A 23,939-nucleotide genomic window follows, 5' to 3' on the forward strand; every position below is an offset into this window, starting at 1 on the left:
CCCCTGGGAAAGAGAGTCATATATGCATGTAGGAGACTTGCCCCCCCCCCCCCCCCCCCACACACACACACACCTACACACATGAAACGTAAGAAATACGTCGGTCAGGTTTGGACGAGTAGTTTACTTTTTAAATCGCTTTTCAATAAAATGCCACAATTTTCTTTTTAGGGTCAACACCAAAGAGATTTGTTTTTCTGCCAGAATCTGCTAATTTTGCCAGCCAATTTGAAGACTTCCAAAATACTAGTATATCCCCCGTCAAAAATTACACCAATGACTCAAGATGGGATGGAACATTTGTCCAGTCGTCGGAAATTCTCCTTGATTTGGATCAAAGTGAGACTTGGCAACAACAAAACTTCAGTAATTTTCCCACAGAATCAGTGGAAATAACAAATGACGTATCAAATTCAGACAAAGAAGCCCTAGCTTTGCAAGAGTAAGTACATGTCTTTTAATCTCAATCCTATTTCATAGGTTCAAATTATGAACAATTATTGTCATATTATAATTCTTAATTAAGATATTCATTTTTAGCTCACCTGAGCTGAAAGCTCAAGTGAGCTTTTCTGATCACCCGTATTCCGGCGTCCGTCCATCCGTCTGTAAACTTTTCACATTTTCAACTTCTTCTCAACAACCACTGGGCCAACTTCAACCAAAGTTGGCACAAAACATCCTTAGGTACAGGGAATTCTAAATTGTTAAAATAAAGGGCCAGGCCACCTTCGAAGGGGAGATAATCAAGAAAAGGTAAAAATAAGGTAGGGTCATTAAAAAATCTTCTTCTCAAGAACCACTGGGCCAGAAAAGATGAAATTTATAGATAAGCTTTATTAGGTAGTGCAGATTCTAAATTGTTAAAATCATGGCCCCCGGGGGTCGGATGGGGCCACAATAGGGGGTCAAAGTTTTACATACAAATATATAGGAAAAATCTTTTAAAATCTTCTCAAGAACCACTGAGCCAGAAAAGCGGAGATTTATATGAAAGCTTTCTTATATAATGCAGATTCTAAATTGTTAAAATCATGGCCCCCTGGGGTAGGATGGGGCCACAATAGGGGATCAAAGTTTTACATACAAATATATAGGAAAAATCTTTAAAATTCTTCTTCTCAAGAACCACTGAGCCAGAAAAGCTGAGATTTATATGAAAGCTTCCTGATATAGTACATATTCTAAATTGTTAAAATCATGTCCCCCGGGGGTCGGATGGGGCCACAATAGGGGGTCAAAGTTTTACATACAAATATATAGGAAAAATCTTTAAAAATCTTCTTCCCAAGAACCACTGAGTCAGAAAAGCTGAGATTTATATGAAAGCTTCCTGATATAGTACAGATTCTAAATTGTTAAAATCATGGCCCTAGGGGATCGGATGGGGCCACAATAGGGGGTCAAAGTTGTTTTGGGGGGTTTTTTCTCGTTTTTTTTTTTATATAGTGAAGCTTCAAGTTTGTTAAAATCATGGACCCCGAGAATTGGATGGGGCCTCAAGGGGGGCATCAAAGTTTTACAGACAAATTTATAGGAAAAATCTTTTAAAATCTTCTTCTCAAGAACCACTGAGCCAGAAAAGCTGAGATTTATATGAAAGCTTCCTGATATAGCGCAGATTCTAAATTGTTAAGATCATGGCCCCCAGGGGTCGGATGGGGCCACAATAGGGGGTCAAAGTTTTACATACAAATATATAGGGAAAATCTTTAAAAATCTTCTTCCCAGAACCACTAAGCCAGAAAAGCTGAGATTTATATGAAAGCTTTCTGATATAGTGCAGATTCAGGTTTGTTAAAATCATGGCCCCCTGGGATAGGATGGGGCCACAATAGGGGGTCAAAGTTTTACATACAAATATATAGGGAAAATCTTTAAAAATCTTCTTCTCAAGAACCATTGGGCCAAAGAAGTTCACATTTACATGAAAGCTTTCTGACATAGTGTAGATTCAAGTTTGCAAAAACCATGGCCTCCAGGGGTAGGTTTGGGGCCATAATAGGAACTACGGTTTTACATGCAAATAGATATGGAAAATCTTCTGATATGGACCAAGGTGACTCAGGTGAGCGATGTGGCCCATGGGCCTCTTGTTCATCATAATTATCACTTGAGTGATCAAGCAACATCACCCCTCTGAAAATTCATCAGGATTTCCCAGGAAGTCTTGAGACAAAGTCCCAGGATTTACCAGGATTGTCCTGAAAGTTCTTGCTTCTTTGAAGCTGAGATTAACAAGGAATAAGAGGGACGGTATTGGCAGTGGGACTTTTCAAGAATTTTAGAGATAAATTCATCAGGATATCCCAGGAAGTCTTGAGACAAAGTCCCAGGATTGTCCTGAAAGTTCTTGCTTCTTTGAAGCCGAGATTTACTAGGAATAAGAGGGACGGTATTGGCAGTGGGACATTTCAAGAATTTTAGGGATAAACTGAGCATCTGCACAATATATTATACCGGTACCTGCAGAGTCCCACTTAATCCTGCAGTTTGAATAGGGAGAATGTGGGATTATTCTGGACTTCTCTTGGAAAGTCCCAGTGGACAGGACAACACAAGATGTAGGATTTTGCAGGATTTGATGGGACATCCCTAAAAATCCAGCTTTTAATTCATATTGGGACTCCTGGAAAATCCCACTTTATCCTACAAACCTGTTGTCAGCCTAATGTAGAAATTGCTACATCTTTTTAAGCTAAAGACAAGGAAAATTTCATTTACAATGATAAACAAAACAATTTATTTCACATCTTAAGAATAATGCACATAAATTCGCCAACACAACCAGAATATATAAAAAAACAGGTATGAACCATAAGATACTTTGATTACCAAATGCAGTGCATTTGAATTGCAGATTCTTTGTAAAAAAAATAAAAAAGATTAAGAAGTCTAGGTGGACTAATGAGTAAGGAGGTACTCTACATCGTCATAATGACTGACTTCCTTTTAAAACATTAATGAAAATATAAGAATATCAACAATATTTCTCTATTCCTTTAAAAATAAATTGCCTTAGGCTGAGTAGCTCAGTAGGTTCCATGTCGAGTCCAGGAGTTTTAAATTTTTTTCAGATTGCTATCAACTAAAAGTACAATTTTGGACTAAATAAAGTAAATTTGAAAGTTTTTAATTTCAAAATATTGTTGTACATATCCTCCACTTTTCATCGATATCAAATTTCTCTGGTGTAGCATACCACCTTAATGAACAATTATCAATACACCTCTTATCTCATCAAAATATTACACAATCATTCTTACTATTGTCATCGTTATTCACAATGTTAACAAATTCAAAGCATAATATGGATTTAAAAAGTTAATTTTGATTAATGTTCACTCCTTCACTTAATTAAGAAATTTTCTAATATACATGTTTTGTTAATACTTCTCATTACCATCACATTAGAGTTATCGCGCTTTGATGACTCTTGTGCGTCATTGGTAAGAGAATGCACAAGTCTCGCGAGCAAGTGCGAGATTACTGGGACATAAACGAAACCAATCTCTACCCAGAGTTGTCGTTCCTTGCTTTCACTTACGAGTGTAAGGAACAATAACTCTGGGTAGAGATTGAAACGAAACGTTCATGGACCCCCCCCCCTCCCCCCCCCCCCCCCCCCACTTTTTTTTAAGTTAAAGTACATGGTGTACTTTTAAATAAAATAGCCATTGGTCAAACTGTATTTTAAAAATATACTAACACTAGTTTATCAAGGATGTTACATGGGTTTTTTTTAAACTCCACTACACCTATTATAAAAATTCCAAACAACGATGGATGTTCTCTGTCCTAAGTCAATCAATATTTTGCAATTTTCAAAATAGCTTAGATGCAGTTTAGAAACGCATTTGTTGTGTTAATTAGTGTTATAAACGTCTTTAAAAATGCAGTTTGGCAAGTATATAACTTACTCAAAAATATTTGAAAATGAGAGAGAGCGAGGGGGGGGGGGGGGGTACATTAACAATTACAAAGTCCATGACATATATGAACCTGTCCAAATTGTATAAAATAGAATGTCTTCATAATCTGACAGAATAATTTTAATAACATATGAATCCCATTAATTACAAGAAAAGTTATTGTGTCGGATGTGCGTTTTGGTTTTCCCCTTCACAGTTCTTCTTGCGATTGATGCTTTATATCGGTCAGATTTGGCAGATTAATACCTGCACTCCTTCACATAGTTTAGTAAGTTCGTCTGTTTTCTTGTAAGAATAATCAATTCCTAAATTTGCCTTTAGAATTTTAATCAGTGTTGTGGTTTGCAGTGGGTTATAATATGTATTCGATAACAATTTATATTACGTATGCCTAAGTAATGTTTACGTATGTTGTCCCGGTAGCACGACTTTACGCGCCTTTAATTTGAAGAGTTCCACTAATGGAAATGATAAGTATTATCTTTCCATACCAAAGCATAACTTCATACTTAAAATAAAACTACTACTTAATATAACAACTAAAATAGTTCAAAATATAAATTGTTTTTGAGAAATCTTATCTCATTATTCTGATGGTTGGGGAAGGTGGCTCCTCCTGAACATCTTTAGTCTGTCCCTCATTTTATTTCAAATTTCTTTGATGGACATTTCAGGAAATTTATTTTGAACAACGGCTGAAAAGATAGCAAAAAGAAAACATTGAGAGGTTTTAAAACAAATTCACCATGCACAATTTATAATATCGATTTGGGTTTGTAAATGTACCTTCTGCACATTGTCTTTTAGTTTCCTCTAATCCATCCTTCATGTCCCCTTTCACTGTCTTCTTCCCCGTCACACTTGATGACGTCAATTCTTCAACAGTAAATAGTGCCTTAAAAAGGCATTTGATGACATCACTGGGGGTGGTCAAGTTGGTAACCATTTCTCCTAGTTGATGCTACAATGAAAGAGAGCAGGATTAGATAAAGAAAAATATTTGTTTAGTGACAAGATTTAATATTTTTGAGAGAACACTTTGCCAAATATAAAATATAATCATTTTTTATAGTTTGAGATTTCCCGACAAAAGATCAATTTTCTCTGAAATTCAGCCACAAATTACTTAAATGTACATTTATCTACACCTACTTTGGTAAAGCCATTGTAACTAGCTTCTTCTATGTCACTTCCTTGACTCTTGCTTTTCTACAAAGTAATTTGAAATTTGAGACTAGGTATTACAATAGTATGTTATGATGCACACATTGATTTTTTAAAAGGGTCCTGTGACTATTGAATTGGGGAAAATTGTTAACATTAAAATTGGGAAAACATAGTCATTGTAATTATTCTAAAATGTCATAACAAACATTTAGAAATCAAACACAAATTGATGTGATTCTTTATTTAAAAATTATATATATATATATTTATAATATATATATATATATATATAAATTTTACTCGTAATTCTTTTTAAATCATCTAGAATTGATTCATCATGTAGTACATTGAACTTATTTTTTAACAAATACAGTTTCTGCCAGTTTTTGTTATTGGGAAAAGTGTAAGTTAATTGGAGGAGAATTGGTACTTTTTGGGAGGGGAAAGGTCTGATATTCAGATCTGAAATGGGTCTAAAAAAAATCACTGATAAATTCTTTTTTCTAAATAAAAAGATTGGATTGTTTTAAAGATTTTCTGTTCAATCTAAGAAAGAATAGCTATGTCAAAGTGTTAATACACTTCTTGGAAAGTTACTGATAACAAAAACTTGCCTTTACTTTCTTCTTCAGTGTATCTACATCTTTTCTCAATTCTTTAATATCCTGCACAAGCTGATGAATAATATTACCACAGCTATGGCATGAATGTGTTGCCTGCGGGAAGTCTTCATTATATAGGGTTGAAAACGCCCCCTGTATTGCACTTGATGTTGATTCTAAATTATCAACTCTTTCAGGCTCAGGTGTAGAGTATACTGATTCCAACATCCCAGCAAACTGTGGTAGATAAAGAATTCTTAGATTTTGCTTACTTAGAATATACATGTAGTAAGTTGCACTCTTAGTAAGTCAGAAATGTCAAAGATTGAACTAAAAAGGAAAACTATGAAGCACAAACCATGAAATGAATGGGTTTTTTCCCCACCTACCCCAGAATTTACAGTTTGCAGTGATGGAAAAGTATACTCTGCCTGCAAACAGAGAGAATTTAATGTCATATGGGTTTCCTTTTACTATTTCCACACACAATTAAAATGTAATTACAAGAAATATTAAATGAAATTTTGGCCAAAGACATTAGCATCAAAGTACACTGTGAATAATTGTGACAACCTACCCCTGAGTTTTGGCCAAATCTTGGGTTGGGTTCATGTGAGTAGTCTTGTCTTGCAGGAAATGAGCCCTGAATTGTCACCTGTGTCTGTAACGATAGAGAAAATGTCATTAAATTTTCTAATACCCAATGCTACTATAATAGTCTATTAAAAAATATTTATTGATTGATTGTATCTTGTTTAATGTCTCGCTTGAGAATTTTTCACTCATATAGAGACATCAACAAGACAGGGAAAGGGCTTCAAATTTAGACCTATACTCGGCATTACGGCCAATGAGCAGCGAGGGTTCTTTAGCATGCCACCCCTACTTTGACACGGGACAATCACATCATTTTTATGGTCATCTCCGAGGACCCGCGACAGTCACACCTGATGTAGAGTGTTTGACGATGGAACTGAGACTACTTATTTTAACAACTTAGGTTTGTCAAGGTCAGGATTTGAGTCTTCCGCATGCAGGGCGAATGCTGTAACCTCTAGACCACCGTGGCGTTTTAAGACATAATGGCAACAAAGCACACTGTGAACAATGCTCCACCTACCCCTGAATTTAAGTTTTGGAATCCTACTCTTTGGGTTGGTTCATATGTTTGGTCTTTTCCTGGAGGAATTGAGCTAGGAAATGTTAACTCAGCCTGAAAAGAGAGAGAAAATATCCTATTGTAATTCCTTATGCTTATTTCACAACATTTATATATATATATACTAAATGATGAAATCTTCATCCAAGATTTTGGTAACACGGCACATTGTAAACAATGTTTCACATACCTCTGAGTTTAAGTTTTGGAATCCAAATCTTGGAATTGGTTCACGTCTTTGGTCTTTCTCTGTTGGAAATGAGCTCTGAAATGTCAACTCAGTCTGAAAAAAGAAAATTCCCTTAATTGACATTCCTTATATCTAATTCCAATATATATGCATAAAACATTACATTATGAGATTTTGGCCAATTAAGACATTAGCAACAAAGCACTCTGTGAACAATACCACCTACACCTGAGTTCAAGTTTTGGGATCTTGGAGTTTGTTCATATGATTGGCCTTGTTCAGAAGGAAAGGAATCCTGATTTGTCAACTGTGTCTGAAACGAGAGAGAAAATGTCATATTGTGTTTCCTTATACTAAATCCACACACTTTTAAAAAAACAATGCAGAAATATTACTATTAGGTATTGAGATTTTGACTAAAGACATTGACATCAAAATACACGGGGAACAATGCTTCACATACCCCCGATTTCAAGTTTTCGGATCCAATTCTTGGGGTTGGTTCACATCTTTGGCCTTTCTTTGTTGGAAATGAGCCCTGAATTGTCAACTGTTTCTGAAACGAGAGAGAAAATGTCATATTGTGTTTCCTTATACTAAATCCACACACTTTTAAAAAAACAATGCAGAAAATATTACTATTAGGTATTGAGTGATGAATATATCTAACACAATCAGTGATGAATATATCTAACACAATCAGTGATGAATATATCTAACACAATCAGTGATGAATATATCTAACACAATCAGTGATGAATATATCTAACACAGTGAAACACTGACATGAGATGAAAACCTCTTATCTATCTTTAGAAATTATAAAGTGAATCACTGCAATAATTTTTACGCCCCCTTCAAAGGAGAGGGGCATATTAGTTTGCACCTGTCGGTCAGTACACCACATGTCCGCTCAATATCTTGAGAACCATTCACTTGATCGTAATGATATTCAATGATTTTTCTACATTTTTACATGGGTCCTGACGCCGGGCTTTCTAATTGGGAAAAATTATTGACATTTCAGTCATATTGGGAAAAATCAATTTTATCGTAAATAAGTTTTAAAATCAAATCAAACATTATATTATCTTTATTTTACACATCTAAATTTCTTTAACCTTCTAAAATTTTCAACTATTCCATCCAAATCATCATTCCCATAACTTTTTGTTAAGTCATATACAGGTATATAATTCACATCGAATGATTTTTTCAAATATGTTTTTTTTTCAATAATTTTATTATTGGGGAAAATGCAAGCTAAATTGGGGAAAAATTTTAGGAGAGGAAAGGGCCAAAATCCAGACCCAAAATGGGCCTAAAAAGTCACTGATATTCCATATGTTAGTTGGTTTTGAGTAAGAAGCACTGGACCCCTATTGTTTTTCAGGCCAAAGGTCAATCTACTCTGGACATAGGAATATCATACTCACAGTTCACTCAACATCTTGAGAATTTGCTTGACAGATGTCAAACATGGTACAGTTGACCCACCAGGTACATCCTTAGAAGTAGATGACCTCTATTGATTTTTAGGTCACATTATGACATGGTCAAAGGTTAAACAGGACATAGTAATATATTGTCTCCTATGTTTTAAGAATTATTTGCTTGATTGACATCAAACTTGGTTTAACACTGGTGTAACAGCATAAGGATTATATTACCCTTATTGATTTTTAGGTCACATGGTCAATCCACTCTTGACATAGGAAGATATTGTCTGCTCAATATTTTGAATTGATGATGCTACTATGAATTAAATAATGTGTGTGTGTATAACCTTTTCAATTTTGCGCAATAGGGGCATGTGTTGTACAAACATCTCTTGTTTTTCTTGCAGTACATATATTTCTTGTTGTTTAAAGTTGTATAATATTAAATTTTGATATTCAAATAGCTTGGAATTATTTTTTCAATGAAATGAATAAAAAAAAGTTAAAACTGTATTTTTTTTCTTACCTGATGCATTCACATTTTCTGATTCTCTCTCCCTAATGATGTTTTTTAATAAATCTGCAAGATCCTTCCTAGATGCTACAAAAATTGCATGGATACCCATTAATTAACATATATATAAACCATTCTCATAATTGAAAACGATTCTTGTCAGACATCACTTTAATCTGTGTCTGGGGACATTACTGGTTCTAAACCACTGTATTAAAGAGTGCCTCCCATGTACCCAGAATGTAGTAGAAAATTGTAGCAGAATCACTTCTGATTTTGGAGAAAAGAATGGAAGCAGCATTTGGAAATAAACATGAAATTAAATCATAGCAAACCTTTTTGAGATTAATTAATACCTTTGACACAATAAATTCATAAAATGTATAAAAAAAAAATCAAAAAAAAAAATCAATACTTCCCACCCTCCTCCCTTTAACCTCATTTCAAATTTTCACAATCAGAACTCTCTGGATTGTTCATCATGTTCATAGTATAGTTGTAGATCAGAATTATCTGCCCTTGTTTATTTTGCTACTGTGACTGCAAACACATGGGATAAATTCTTTCGTTTAAAGTCTGTTGACATCATTTCAATGATAGTACATCAGTCTATGCGAAAGACATCGGACCGTCGGACCTGACCGATGTGCAGTGCCTCAGGTCCGATGTGTCATTTTTTACACCGGACCGGAATGTCCGATGTCTCAGTATTCGGTTTTAAGCTTTATTATTTTGACGCGGAGTCAATTAAATGTTTGTTATAAGTAAAAAATATCACACAAATCCAAATACGTAAATGAATGTGATTAAACCGCATGGACCGTCTAAAGTATTATGCGGGAGGGATCCCTGGTATAGTATTACTAGTATAATAAATAAGATTGCCTTGGTTTTGCATTTTCACGTGTTTCTCTTTTGTACATTAGGTTAAATTTCGGTCTGACAAAATTTGGTTCGGTCCGGTGTGTTCATTCAGATTACATAGGACCGAATGTCCTATGTGGTCCAAAAAACTTTCGTATAGACTGAGTACATTCTATCTATATCTATACCTTAATATCAAGTCTACTCAATCTATGAAAGGTATGTTTGTGTAAGTGTTTGATGTAATGTATGTAACCAAAAAAAAAAAAAAAAAAATTATTAAAAAAAAAAAGAAAAGTCTACTCAATCTAACATTTACATCTAAGTGAAACATTGTGATAATAAAGCTGCTAAATGATACATCTATAATATGAAAATTATGTAATGTCAAACAATGACATATTTACTATCTTACATCTTGATACATCTGTGTTGGAAACTGACACTGGTCATCTCAGAAACTTTTGTAGCAATGCAAATCTAAACTAAATAAAACAAAAATGCAGGGGTTAATATGAACATAAATTTAAAAAAAACTAGTAGAAAAAGAGAAATACAGACTTCCAATACATATTTAATGTTAAATAATTATTTCTTTAGTTTTATGATTTTAAATCAAATCTGAAATAAACTTTAAACAAAGAAAATGTTATTTGATTATTTTATGCATCTTTATCATTTTAATTTACTATGAATGATTTTTCCCAATTTGAGGAAAATGTCGCTATTTTTTTCCCAATTCAAAAGGAGGGTCAGGTAGTTTGAAAAACAAAAACTGCTCTCGAGAATATTTCACTCAAATGGAGACGTCACAGTCAGCTAAATTTCACCCCCCCCTCTTGATATGCCAATATTTCCCCATTGAAAATTAAAATGACAATATTTATTACTTTCTTTTTTTCATCCACCATGGTTATTTTTATAGGCATAGACCCTATAAGGTGTTTGGATCCATATACTATGACATGCACATGATACAAGTAACTTATTTCAAAACAAACAAAATGAAAACACAGCAACAACAACAAAAATCGAAATGCTGAAAAGTTAATAATATAATTACATCATTCAAGTTAGTACACAAACTGAAAGAGAAAAAACTTACCCCCAACATCGTGAATTTTGAATTGCCAACGACTGTCACCAGTTCCTGGATACAAGGCAAGTCCTGAATCCCCTGCTTGAAAATCATTCCACGACTTCACAGGTTCCACAACATGCTTAAGATGATGTATGGATAACTTGTTTCCATCGTTAAGCCACTCCATTATGGCATACTGATTTTGTTGAGTTCTTTCCATCCTTGTAAATTCACGCCCAGAAGACAATCGAAAAACGCGCCTAAATCATAAAAGGCCAAGTCGCGTAACGACTGACTCGTACAACGGCCAATTCGTGGCCAATAATACTGTAAGTACCATTTGCTTTGGAAAATCTGATGTCTTGATATTCCAAAATTAAATGAGAAAGAAAAAATAATTAGATGTTATGGCTATCGTTATAAACATGATCGAAATTAACTATGTTATCCCGGACGATGTACCCATTTTGGCAGAACATCAGCACCGGAAGTTAGAGACAAGTCATTTTGGGACAATATTGAACAGCTTCAAGATGTGAACAACAACTGAACAAGAGATTTGTGACAAAATAACGACGTTGATGTGGAAAGAATGACGAAATAAACGAAGGAGTTCTTCATAAACAAATAGTTCTATGTAAGTACAACACGATAATGATTTTGCCATGAAAAATATTTGACCACTCGAATTTTCTCCGTACTCATTTGCGATATTAGCAAATCGGAATCGGGATCTGCAGTGTACTCATACAAATACAGAGTATATATATTATAGATTCTTAAGATTCTAAGTATAGGGCTTAACAATGTAACAATCTAATTATTTGTTTACTTAAATTGTGACTGTTAATGTTATTTTCCAGAACATCGTATTAATATTAAATGGTTGGAATAATGAATAGCCATTAACATAAGTTCTCAAGTCGTAAAATGAATTCCAACATGCACGTGTGTGAACATAAGAAGTTAAATTAAATCATGCAGTTTGAATACACTTTGTAATGTTTACATTTCAGTGTTTTTAGCCACTTAGTTTGCAAGATGGAGAAACAGTTGACCTTTGAATGCAGTATATGTGGCAGAAAGTTAAGCCGGAAGCAGTGACTAGAAACGCATTTACAGACTGCACATGGTATACAAGGCAAGTACAATGTATTTATTAAAAGTCTTGTATGAACGCACTTATTGACATAGATAGAAATATGTGTGATGTACTTGTTGTATTCTAATACTGTGAACTTTAGGTGAAGATAACGAACAGTGATCAATCTCATATAAGTAATATGAAATAAAGAGTTGAACAAACACTGACCCCTAGATTAATACCAAAGGTGGAATCAGGTGTCTAGGAGTAAGCATCCCTTGTCGACCGGTCACCCCCGCCGTTCATTATATCTTGATCAGGTAGATTGAGTTATCTGTAGTCAAAATCAGTGTGCCGAGAATGGCCTGACATTGGATCAAATGCTGTTTTACGTGTTTCATACCAATAATTGGTATGAAACACGTAAAACAGCATTTGACCCAAAGGATAGGTTGTATTGGCTAACTAGATTGTTATAACGACCAAAGAATTTGCGAAATGCTGACTTTAAATGAGACTTAAGTACGAATACCTTCACTCATCAACTTGTTTGTCAGTAGCTTGCTTCAATTTAAAAACTAACCATAAGCATCATGAGCATTAACAAGCTCTTGCGTATCGAATCAGCTGAGATATATAAACACCATAATGCATGAGGTAATGGAATATTGCTACATAAATATGGGAAGTTGACGATGGACAAGCTGAAATCATCCCGTTTGTCATAAAGTTGAGTTGTTAGTTCGACGTTAATATCTACTTTGAATAAAATATCTTAAGTATGAAGCAGAAGTGGACGACTGTGGTGTCTTTTATTTCGAGTTCACTGGTCAAATCGACATATGAATCAAAATTATTATTCTTATTAGGTAATACGTCATCGATATATCTAAATGTCAAATTGAAGGTCACAGCAAGAGATTTTTCTTCTCGCGTAGAAGTTTTTGGAATAAATTCTGCTATATCACATGCAAGGCACATGACTATAGTGATACAAAATGAAATCAAGTTTTAGAAATTAAAAATGTTACCACAATCAAACAGGATGAAAACTTTTGTCAATTGATTTGTTTAACCTCGAAGTTAGATTGCAAACTTGGACTCCATGATGATTCAGGGTATGTTGTGAGAATTTATAAATTGTTTTGTTTCAGATTTATAGATATATTATTCATAACAACAAATTCTATATGATTGTTACATTTCTGACCAAGAGAGTGTTTATTATAATGCCGATATCAATTATAATTGTTAACTAAACAGATATTAGCACTTAAACCTTCTTAATGAATATGTAGGGTATAAAATGAATACTTTTACCTGAAGGTAGATTAATTCAAGGTTCGCTAGGTTTAATGTTCTTAATTTTATTGCAGGAGATCGAGAACCTAGAAGGTATATGCTATACAAGAAGGATGTGAATATACCAATTCCTGAACGCACAAAATATAGACATAAATTGCAAGACTCTATGGGAGCTTCCAATGTTGATATGCCTAGTACTTCAAGCGATACATCCATGAATCCTAACTTTTCATCATCACCTGAGCCAGAATCACCAGCATTTACAGACGCTTCAAGTTCAGCTTTGAACATAGAAACTGCATCATCTCTAGAGATGGAGAAAGCCACCACAGAATTTTCTGAAGATAATAGACCAGAATTTGAAAAAATGTTCACCGTAGAGAATCCACCATATTTTGATGAAGATATCCATGGTTACCAACAGGATCTTGTTGATGTACGGGATAGTATATGTTCTGATCTTGACAAACCTTCGAACTTCTCTAGTGATGAAGAATCCAAAGACTCAATTTACAGTAGTCTGTCAAGTGACAGTGAGGATTACATTAGCTCACAGGACACTGAAGACAGTGAAACAGAAGAAGATGTGCCAACCTTTTCAAAGTGCGATGAAAGCTTCATGGTTACTCTTTCATTCACAATGAAGCATCACTTAAGTGGCCAGGCTTCAAGTGATTTACTAACCTTATTGAAACTTTTAGGCAAAAGTGAACACCAGATGGGTGATATGTCATTAAAAAAACTTAAAGAATTGGTTGGAGCATGTGATGCAGATATTATTCATTTTTGTGAAAAGTGTTTCACAATTTTTCCAGAAGATTTGGAAGTGTACAAGTGTACACAAGAAGGATGTCCGGGACTTAGATACAAAGGCAGTGAAGAGAACCAAGTTAAGAAGCAGAAAAAAAGTTTCTTTACAAGTCTTTCTGTTACAAGGCAGATAAGGGACCTTCGCGAGAGAGAAGGTATTTGGGAAGCACTTACAAGTTACAAAAGTAAATGTGCGGAAGAAAACTTCATATCAGACATTTTAAATGCCGAAGTATGTAAAAACTTGAAAAGCGGAGGGAACTTCTTGGATAGTGAGCATAATCTCTCATTGATTTTCAACACGGATGGAATTCCACTTTATCAATCCTCTGGAATAAGTTTATGGCCAGTTTACTTGGCAATTAATGAACTTCCTCCATCTATGCGTTTTTCACGCAAGAATATGATATTATGGGGTGTATGGCAGGCTCGTGGAAAACCAGTTTTCCAAACTTTCTTTCAGCCCTTTATCAAACACATGGTGCAGCTGAAAGAAACAGGAGTTGTTTGGAAACATCATGGACAGGAAATCTGTTCCAAAGCAATTCTTTTGCTAGGAACCGTAGATCTACAGGCAAAAGCCTATTTGACAGAAATGACCATGTTCAATGGTAGACATGGTTGCATTACATGTGAAGATGAAGGTACAAACTTAAGTCTTATAAAACTTGATTTTCATCAACACACAATTTTTCTTAAACATTTGAAATGGGACCTACCTTAATAATACCCGAATCAGCCTGAAAGTGGCAACCTCTCTTTTTCTAGGTCTTATGCTTTAAGAATAAATCAAATTTGGTTGGTTTGTCATTTGTTTCTGATAGACTATTATAAAATTTAAAGGTTTTTTTAATGAATTCACTACAAATCCTACATTCGAAGGGAATCTCTCATAATAGAATTTGACGCATTTAACTCTTAATTATTACTTGCAATTGTTGGACAATGATTTTCTTTTCTTTTACAAAGGAGAGGTTGTAAAACAGGGGAAAGGCCACACAAGAGTCTATCCATTCAAAAACATGCATGAACAAACCATTCGAACAACGACAGGTAACTATAATATATACCGTAATATAGTTCAGGCCACAGGCAATTGCTTTTTACATCAGCTACTTACTTGTGTACTCTACATTTAGAGTTCTGTACCTTTTCTATTTATTTAAAGAATTAAAACAGATCACCAACACATAGTGGTTCTGATGACGACTGCCCCCTGGTCGAAACCGGTCAACTAATAAAAGTGTATCCTGCATTCTCACTATGTGTTGGTGATCTGTTTTAATTCTTTAAGTTTATACTTTGGATACAGACTCTGCTGAATACCTCGTGGTATTGGTCTCCATTTTTGACTTAAATGTTTGCTTTTCTATTTATATAGTAAATTCGACCCCATTAGGGATGTAAATTATCTGTGGTTCAGGATATACTCCATATTATTGGAAACAAAATAATTTAGCAAGTTATCCTGTTATATTTTGTTGAGTTCTCTCATAATACCTTGTTATATATCAAAGTTTTTGTGTTCAATAGGTATTCTACAGCATGGGTTGTCGGCGATGGAGAGTGGGAATGTCGAAATGGGCATTAAAGGTGTATCTTCCCTACTTGAGTTAGATTGGTTCGACATGGTGTATGGAATGGTACCTGACTACATGCACGGTTTGTTGCTGGGAGTGACCAAAAAAATTCTTTCCCTGTTGTTTTCACCATCAAATTCTAAAAAAAACCATACTTCATTGGAAAAAACATCAAAAGTATTGACAAAATTCTAAAAAATATGAAACCAACAGATCAAATTTCTCGTTTGCCAAGAAAAGTTGAAAAAAATCTCCATCATTTTAAAGCTTCTGAACTACAGATGTGGCTGCTGTATTATTCAATTCCATCTCTGATGATCTTTCTGCCCCAGGAATATTTGCACCATTTAGGCCTCCTTGTAGAAGGCAGCTATCTTCTTCTGTCAGACAAGATAACAAACCAAGATTTGCAAAGAGCAGACTATGTTCTTGCCGATATTTACAGGGAATTTGCAGTTTTATATGGTACAAACAATTGCACCCTTAACTTGCATAATGTTGGCTGCCATTTAACAACATATGTTAGGAAGTTTGGACCTTTATGGGCATGGTCCTGTTTTCAGTTTGAGGACCTGAATGGTTCCATCCTTGATTCCGTCCATGGTACAGGAGATGTTTGCTTGCAAATAATGTGGATGGTGCAAGCCCAAAAACGTCTCTCTCTGGATGCCTCGCATATTTCCAATCCAATTTTCAAAACTTTTGTGGAGGAAATGACCCATTCTAATAGAAGGACTGTCACCATCAAACAAAGAGCTGAGAATTGTCAAATAGCTGGGGGAATAACAGGCATTTCTACAGAAAATCTTCCATTCGAAAATGATATCCGAGCATTGTTAGACATTGAACATGATTTGGGAAGGCTATCAAAAGCACTCAGGATTGTTCGTGGTGATGTAGTATTCTACAGTGAACATTACAGTCGCATGAAAAAAAGGATTGCGTATGTTGTTACAACTGACCCTGCAGCCTCTGGAATTAATCTTGCAGCAGTTCAGTATTTTATCCTCCACCATGCAACAAACAAATGTTTTGCAGTAATTCGCCCTCTTCGTATCCATGAAGGCAGCCCATATGTTCATAATGAAGTACACCATCTTATCCGAGTTGAGAAGATAGACAACCAAGAGAAAGTGATCCTTGTTGAAAGTATTTGTGAAAAAGTGTTGTTTCTTAATGGAAACAAAGATTATGCTTGCATTGCTCGATTGCCAAATTTATATGGATTGTGTTCATGAACAATTTCAGCTTTCAAACTCTCCAGGGTAATTTAGTAATAGACATCTATATTTATTCAAAACATTATAAACTTGCACAGTATATATTAAAAAACTGTATTTATTGTTTTGAAATTTTAGGTCTAAGAGAGTTTTTATTCAAGTATGGAATTCTGTCATTCTTGATTCTTATTAGAGATCTTTTCACATCCAGAATTTTACATGTCAGCTTTTGGATAAATATACCATCATAAAAATTGCTATGTCAGTTGTTGTTGTAAACTTTTGAACCCCAAAATGCCACTGTTATTTTGTTGTTTGAGCTATGAAGCAATTTTGTCAACTACTAAAGAGAAATGTTGATCTTTTTGTTTATATTATGTTAGGCTTTTTAAGTTTAAAACTCCATTCCCAGGAAATTCTGTTTCACTCTTCAAAGTCTGTAAAATCTTACTTAACCACTTACAAGATTTTAAGGGCAATTGCAGGACTTTTCTCTGCACTTACTTTTATCAATAAGTCCTGAAAAACAATATAAAGTCCTGTATTGTCCTGAATATATCATGTGTGAGACTTTTAGGAAATTTATGGGACTTCTTTTTTTTATAATTTCATTATTAAGTCCTGAAAAACAAAAGAAAGTCCTGAAAAATCCTCTTGCAATGGTAGTGGGACTTCGCAGGACATTTGAGTAATGTATATGTCCTACAAATTCCTACAAAGTCACAATGTTACTGGGATATTAAGGGACAAATGCAGGAATAAGAAGTCCTGTATTATCCCACTGCATTAGGACAGAAAGAAGCAGGACTGGAAAAGGAAATCCCAGGACTTCCAGGGATATCCTTCAAATAATCAAGAAAGAGGGATTTATTTTCAGAGGGGCAGACTTGATGGCTTGGCACCACTTAAATTCGGATTTCCAAGCAGTGTTGAACTTTGCTAGATATTTTGTCTTCTTTGCTGCAGGAGCATTCGGAGATAGGTTATGTTTCGGCATTTTGGAAAGTTATGATTATGTCCAAAAAACACATTCTTAAATAATACTTCCATTGGCTTGGGCTGAAAACAATCTGAATCCAATTCAAGCATGGTAGTTTCAAAAGCATTGACCATACAAATTTGACAGTCTTGCAATACAAATATGATTTTTGTTTCCTTGTAAAAGTAACAATTTTTCCATAATTGTATCAGTGGGGATTAGGTGCTCTTCTTTATGTTGGTTTTCAAATGGCTTTATCTTCATCATATGTGATACGGAGGGATGGAGCAATGAATTGTCTCCATCATTCAAGTCCAATTTCCTGAAAACAGCAAAACATATCTTGCTTGAAGCATGAAATAAAAAATGACTCACCATATAGCTAGTTTCAAATCTTGAATAGATGCGAGAACAACAAATTCTATGCGCTTGCTCATTCGAAAGTACTTTTCACTATAAATGATGCAATCAATGCCTACAACTACTCTGAAAGCTTTAAAAAGATCTCCTAAATCACTGTCTGGTGAAATGCCAAGTGCAAGTTTTAGTTTGAAAGCAGTTTCGTTATCAACTGCTTCAGGATGCAGATGTCCAGCAATTTTACAGTTCTTTGCGGTGGACTTTGCCTTCACTGACCTTCCAACAATAAACTGGGAATCAACTGACAATCTCTTCTGGGCTTGAACTGTTCAGAGTATCTGCAAACAGACATTTCCTGTTCCATGTACAGAAGTAGAGCGCCATTAAGATCTTCAAATGGAAAACAGGACCAACACTACAAAGGGCCTAGGTGTGAAACATAATCTGCAAGACACCCTGGGGTCAGAAACCCCTAGCTACCTTGGGGATCATCAAATTTACAATTTTGGTAAAGGACTACCTGTTTTTTTCTAAACATCCATTTAGTTTCAATTTAGTATCAACCACACTAAAGAAGATGTTATTCAAGTGTTTTACACATAAACACTATATAACAAGTTTGGCCCCACCCTGAAGTCAGAACCCATACCCCAGGGGACTATGAAAGTTAGAATTTCGGTAGAGGCCTTCCTGCTCTATATCACTATGCATTTAGTATTTCTTACACATGTGCGGTTGTAGAGAAGATTTTTGAAAATTGGTCAATTTTGGCCCCTTAACCCTTGCAGAAATTATTCCTAACATAGAAATACATCTCAGAAATTCCTAAGACATCCCAAGAATTCCTAGGATATCCTCACAATCTGCTTTTAGGAATTCCTGAGACTGAGAAATCCTGACATATGAACAGAGGACTTCCTGGGATATCTCAGGACTTTTTTGTTACATTAATCAAATCCAACTCTTGCCAGTACATTTGATTGAGAGTCAGGAGTTATGTATTTTAACAACATTCCCATATCCTAGGACTTTTGATGAAATATCAGGACTTCAAAACTACCAGAAGTAAAAGAATAAAATTTGTTTTATTTCAGGCTTGAGGCCATAAGCATTTTTTGAAAGGTGCATTAAGGTGGGTCCTTAGTCCTGGATTTTTGGGGTTTAGGTAGCATTTTTTTGTTTGGAATCAATAAATTAACATTCAGAGTAATGAAAAAAGGCAAATTAGTTAAGGATTTCCATATTAATTTTCATTACAGACACTACTGAAGTAATGTACCCCTATGTAGATTTTTATGAAATTCATTGGAAACAGTTATTTGTCGTTATTTTAAAACACATGTCATTTTCAATATGTTCATCAAGTTTTAGAATAATAAGTGCAGAATTATTGAATTAGCGTTGTTCTCCAAAATGTTAAAAAACAAATAAATGTGGACACAGTTTCCTTATAGCATGGTTTACATATCATTTTTTCTGTTTATATTAGTACATGTACATCTATTATAGTTATTTATCGAAAAAAAATCCATACCTTTCCTTGATATTTTCGAATTTATAGCTTCTAGAGTATGTATACCCCCATAAAAAACCGAATTCTGGCACCATACAGCTGAGCTATTCAAAATCACTCATGGATTAAAATTTTATGTAATTTCACAAAGACACAGATAATGATTCCTTATCACCTTGGTAAAATGTTTGTGAAAAATAAAGGAAATCTATCGCATAATGGGCTTGATAAATAATTTATTGAAAACGGAGTTATTGTCCTTGGATTCAATATTTTGAAACATATCATTGACTATTCAAATATAACTAAGACTTTTGAAATATTTTATGGCTGACAATTTTTTTAAAAATAACTATTGAAAAAGACTCCAACAAAATTTATGTTCAAGTCATTAAATCATTGACTTTGCAAAATCTTATGCCGTCACAGGAGTGTGGAACTACGTTAAATGAATGTATTTCTCATAATCACATCATAATCTCATCACATAAAAAAGATGAGATGGTATGTTTATTGTACAGAAAATTCCCCCCTCCAGTCCTTAAAATTTTCAAAAATTTGAGTGGAATTATAATCAAAGTTCAAAACTTAGAATACAGTATTTATCTAAGTTTGCCGATACTGTATAAAATCTAAATGCATACATAGGAATAGCAGAAAAGGATGTACAAAAAATGGTAATTTTACACATCTTGTTTTATACTGTTGCTGAACATTAGAATTTAGCATAGATATTCAGAAGAGTAAAAAAAAATCTAGATTTCATAGCCCTTTGGAGTAGTGGTACTTTTTTCACTAGCACTCTGGTGACTGATAAGGCCTGTGGGCCTCTTGTTACATTTTCTTGGTGTATTCTTCTAAAGCCTGTTTCTTCAGGGTTATAATGTCTGTCCTGTTGCCCGACCGACCTGGACTCAAAACCCCCAACTTCAATTTTTTTCTTTCAAATTCCAGAACAAATGTTTCTGGTCCAATCCGGATCTTACTATGTCCGAAATGGCTGCTTCCATTGGAGCAACAAGCACGAGTGTGCTACAGTTAACATTTAAGAAAGTCGGCACAACAAGGAAAAGTCCATTGTGCAGATTTCATGTCTAGTCCTATAAATTCAGTGTAAATTAATTCACTCCAATTAAAGTCCATTGTTTTAGATAACTGAGCATGAGGTAGTCACAACCAAGTATTATATATACCCATCAATGTTTCGTTTTTTGATACTGTTGATTTCACATTTTCTGGATCACCACACTGTGGTTTTCTGATTCCGTATCAGTAGATGATGTCACAATGCATCAACTCAACATTTTTTGTGGAAAATATCGACCGTGTCACAAACACAAGAATATCAGTAAAACTGATGGATGCTCCCCGAAATACATCTAACCAATGAACTCCTACATATAAGGAATGACTCGTGCAATGATTAATAACGATTGAAACATTGTTGAAATGAAGGGTTTTTTCATATAGAAGGTATATGTTATGTGACCTTGACTTTTAGAAGATGATCTTGAGTGACCTTTGTCTGTCAGAAAGCCATTTCCCTATCACTTATTTGTGCAATATATGATCAAAAACTGGAAATAAGGCACTTTTTCCTCATATAAGTATGTTCTGAGTGACCTTGACAAACTAACCTTGAGAGACCTTGGTCAAAATGATCAATTGTTGAAATGAATTTTTTTTTATATAGAAGGTATATGTTGAGTGACCTTGAGCTTTACAAAATAACCTTGATTGACCTTTGCCTGAAACCCATTTGCCTATTACTTATTCGTGTGATATATGATCAATACCTGTTCAAAAACTTGAAATAAAGAACTTTTTAATTATATAAAGTGTATATATATATGTATATATGTTCCGAGTGACCTTGACCTTTCCAAAATGACCTTGGTCCAAAAATCCCTGTCTCGGAGAATATTTGTGATCAATTATATCAATTTCTGATGAAAGGTTTAGAAGATGGAAACTTTTATATCAAAAACTGTTGAAATTAGAAACTTTTATATGTTCTGAGTGACCTTGATCTTTCCAAAATGACCATGGTCCATAAGTCCTTGTCTCAAGGAATATTCAGGGTTCGAAATTAACATTTTCAAGCACTAGTCCGTACGGACTAGTCACTATTGATGTTCACAAGTCCGCAAAGCATTTCACTAGTCCGTCCAGTACATCATATTAAATGATCTTCATTTTATTCAACAGTATTTAATGAAACCAAACACATCACATTCGCAATCCAGTACATCATATTAAATGATCTTCATTTTATTCAACAGTATTTAATGAAACCAAACGCATCACATTTGCAATCAATTTAATTTCTGACACCTACAAATAAAAGAGACCACCATATTTTATTTCGCATTCAAGATCTTCAGAAGCATACAATATTAACCTCCGAGTTAATCCATAAGTGCGTTCGAGATCGACGTTCCCGTTGTTTTGGTGCTCAGATCTTAGAGCCACAGGAGTTCGAAATGTTATCAATAAAGTCAATAAAATTCACTCGATTGACCAAGTCATGAGCTATAGTGTTATGAACTACTGTGTTAGAGTCGCGAATGATGAAAACATGTGTACACAAACGTGCATGTTCTCAGACCACACTACTTGCAATTCCTGCACCTAGAACACGTTCTTGTGATGTGTACTCGGCGTTCGGAATTGGCAGGAATTTGACAATTTGTGCACGTTCGAAGAACGGTGGTCTTGAATGCACTCCATGTGTTTGGAAGATCAGGATGTCATAGTCACGCAAACACTTAACCATGCAGGTAATTAATCGACCATAAGTTCAAACATCTAAGAGACTCGGACAAATCTTGTTAAAAATATTTACCATATTCAAGATTGATTTCCGGATTTTCGTTAGTCCGTACGGACTAGTGCTATAGAGAGTTCACTAGTCCGACACATTTTTTACTAGTCTCGGACTTACGGACATGAGTTAATTTCGAACCCTGATATTTGTGATCAATTACATGTCTATCAAATTTCTGATGAAAGCTTTAGGAGATGTGAGCTCAAACGAATGGACGGACAAATATGACAGATCTTTTTGTGCCTTTACTGGTGTCACAGATTTTGTTGCTGTCTCGAGTCTCTTTGGTTGATAAGCAGAGGTCATTTTCTGTGGAGTTGCACTGTGTTCTTCCTTTGCTGGTGTCACAGATTTTGTTGCTGTCTCGAGTTTCTTTGGTTGATAAGCTGGGGTCATTTTCTGTGAAGTTGCATTGTGTTTTTCCTTTGCTGGTGTCACAGATTTTGTTGCTGTCTCGAGTCTCTTTGGTTGATAAGCTGAGGCCTTTTCTGTGGAGTTGCACTGTTTTTCCTTTGCAGGTGATAGCACATGAGATGTTGGGAATATAGAGTCAATTCATGCAAAAGCCATCAATTCCTTTATTTGAAGTTCTTTGGCAGTTATTTTCTGGAAGCCCATTTCATGAGATTTCTTCTTTCTTGGGTTCTTTTCCTCAGATTTAGCTTCAGCTTCTATAGCCCTTGACCTTGGAGTTTGACCTACTTTTTGAAAACTTTAACCTTGTTAATAACTTTTGAACAGTTGAGTGCTAGAGCTTTGATATTTCACATGAGTATTTCTTGTGACAAGACCTCTCGCCATGGGTACTAAACCTATTGACCTTGGCATTTGACCTACTTTAAAAAAAATGACATTGGTCATAACATCTAAATGGTAAATATTAGAGCTTTCATATTGCATATGAGCATTTCTTGTGACAAGATCTTTCTATTGGTACCAAGTTATTTGTCCTTGTGACCATGGCCATCTTTGGAATTGCCCATTATCGGGGGCATTTATGTTTCACAAACACATCTTTTTTCATATTGCAGTGCATTAGAAACTTTGAACACAAATTTTAGGTCATAATTTTACTGGAATTATCCCAGATGATATTTCAGCTAGCTGAAATATGTATTGGGAGGGATGTTAGGATGGCATGCACTGCCACCACCCATATAATTTTTACTTAAAATCAGTTAATTCTCTTACTAGCTATTTGTTGTACAGTATCAAATTTTCACCCATGTCTCATATTGTTTGCTTTCATGTGATGAATTGTCATGATCTTCCCATGAGCACTCTGAAATGAGCTACAATGAGTCTGGTGGCAC

The 23,939-nt window shown here is 34.8% G+C and overlaps 1 protein-coding gene, 1 long non-coding RNA gene and 1 pseudogene across 2 annotated transcripts; 2 read left to right on the forward strand and 1 right to left on the reverse strand.

Moving 5' to 3' along the window:
• Positions 1 to 4,441: 4,441 nt before the first annotated feature.
• On the reverse strand, positions 4,442 to 5,143 carry LOC130051316 (uncharacterized). Its single transcript, XR_008799776.1, has 3 exons — positions 5,085 to 5,143; positions 4,719 to 4,893; positions 4,442 to 4,627 (listed from the first exon to the last, which is right to left on the reverse strand). It is a non-coding gene; the product is annotated as an uncharacterized LOC130051316 (long non-coding RNA).
• Positions 5,144 to 10,166: 5,023 nt separating this feature from the next.
• LOC125665789 (uncharacterized) lies at positions 10,167 to 15,341 on the forward strand (annotated as a pseudogene).
• On the forward strand, positions 15,118 to 17,255 carry LOC125664736 (uncharacterized). The gene is made up of 2 exons (XM_048897548.2): positions 15,118 to 15,200; positions 15,681 to 17,255. Exon 2 carries the CDS (start codon positions 15,928 to 15,930, stop codon positions 16,963 to 16,965), a length of 1,038 nt encoding a protein of 345 aa, XP_048753505.2. The 5' UTR covers positions 15,118 to 15,200; positions 15,681 to 15,927; the 3' UTR covers positions 16,966 to 17,255.
• The last annotated feature ends 6,684 nt before the right edge of the window (positions 17,256 to 23,939 follow it).

This window comes from Ostrea edulis, chromosome 1, assembly GCF_947568905.1.
Source record: "Ostrea edulis chromosome 1, xbOstEdul1.1, whole genome shotgun sequence".
In the NCBI taxonomy this organism is placed as follows: domain Eukaryota; kingdom Metazoa; phylum Mollusca; class Bivalvia; order Ostreida; family Ostreidae; genus Ostrea; species Ostrea edulis.

Coding starts and splice junctions, on each gene's coding strand:
- LOC125664736 (XM_048897548.2), top strand. CDS start 15,928: ATGAAACCAACAGATCAAATTTCTCGTTTGCCAAGAAAAGTTGAAAAA.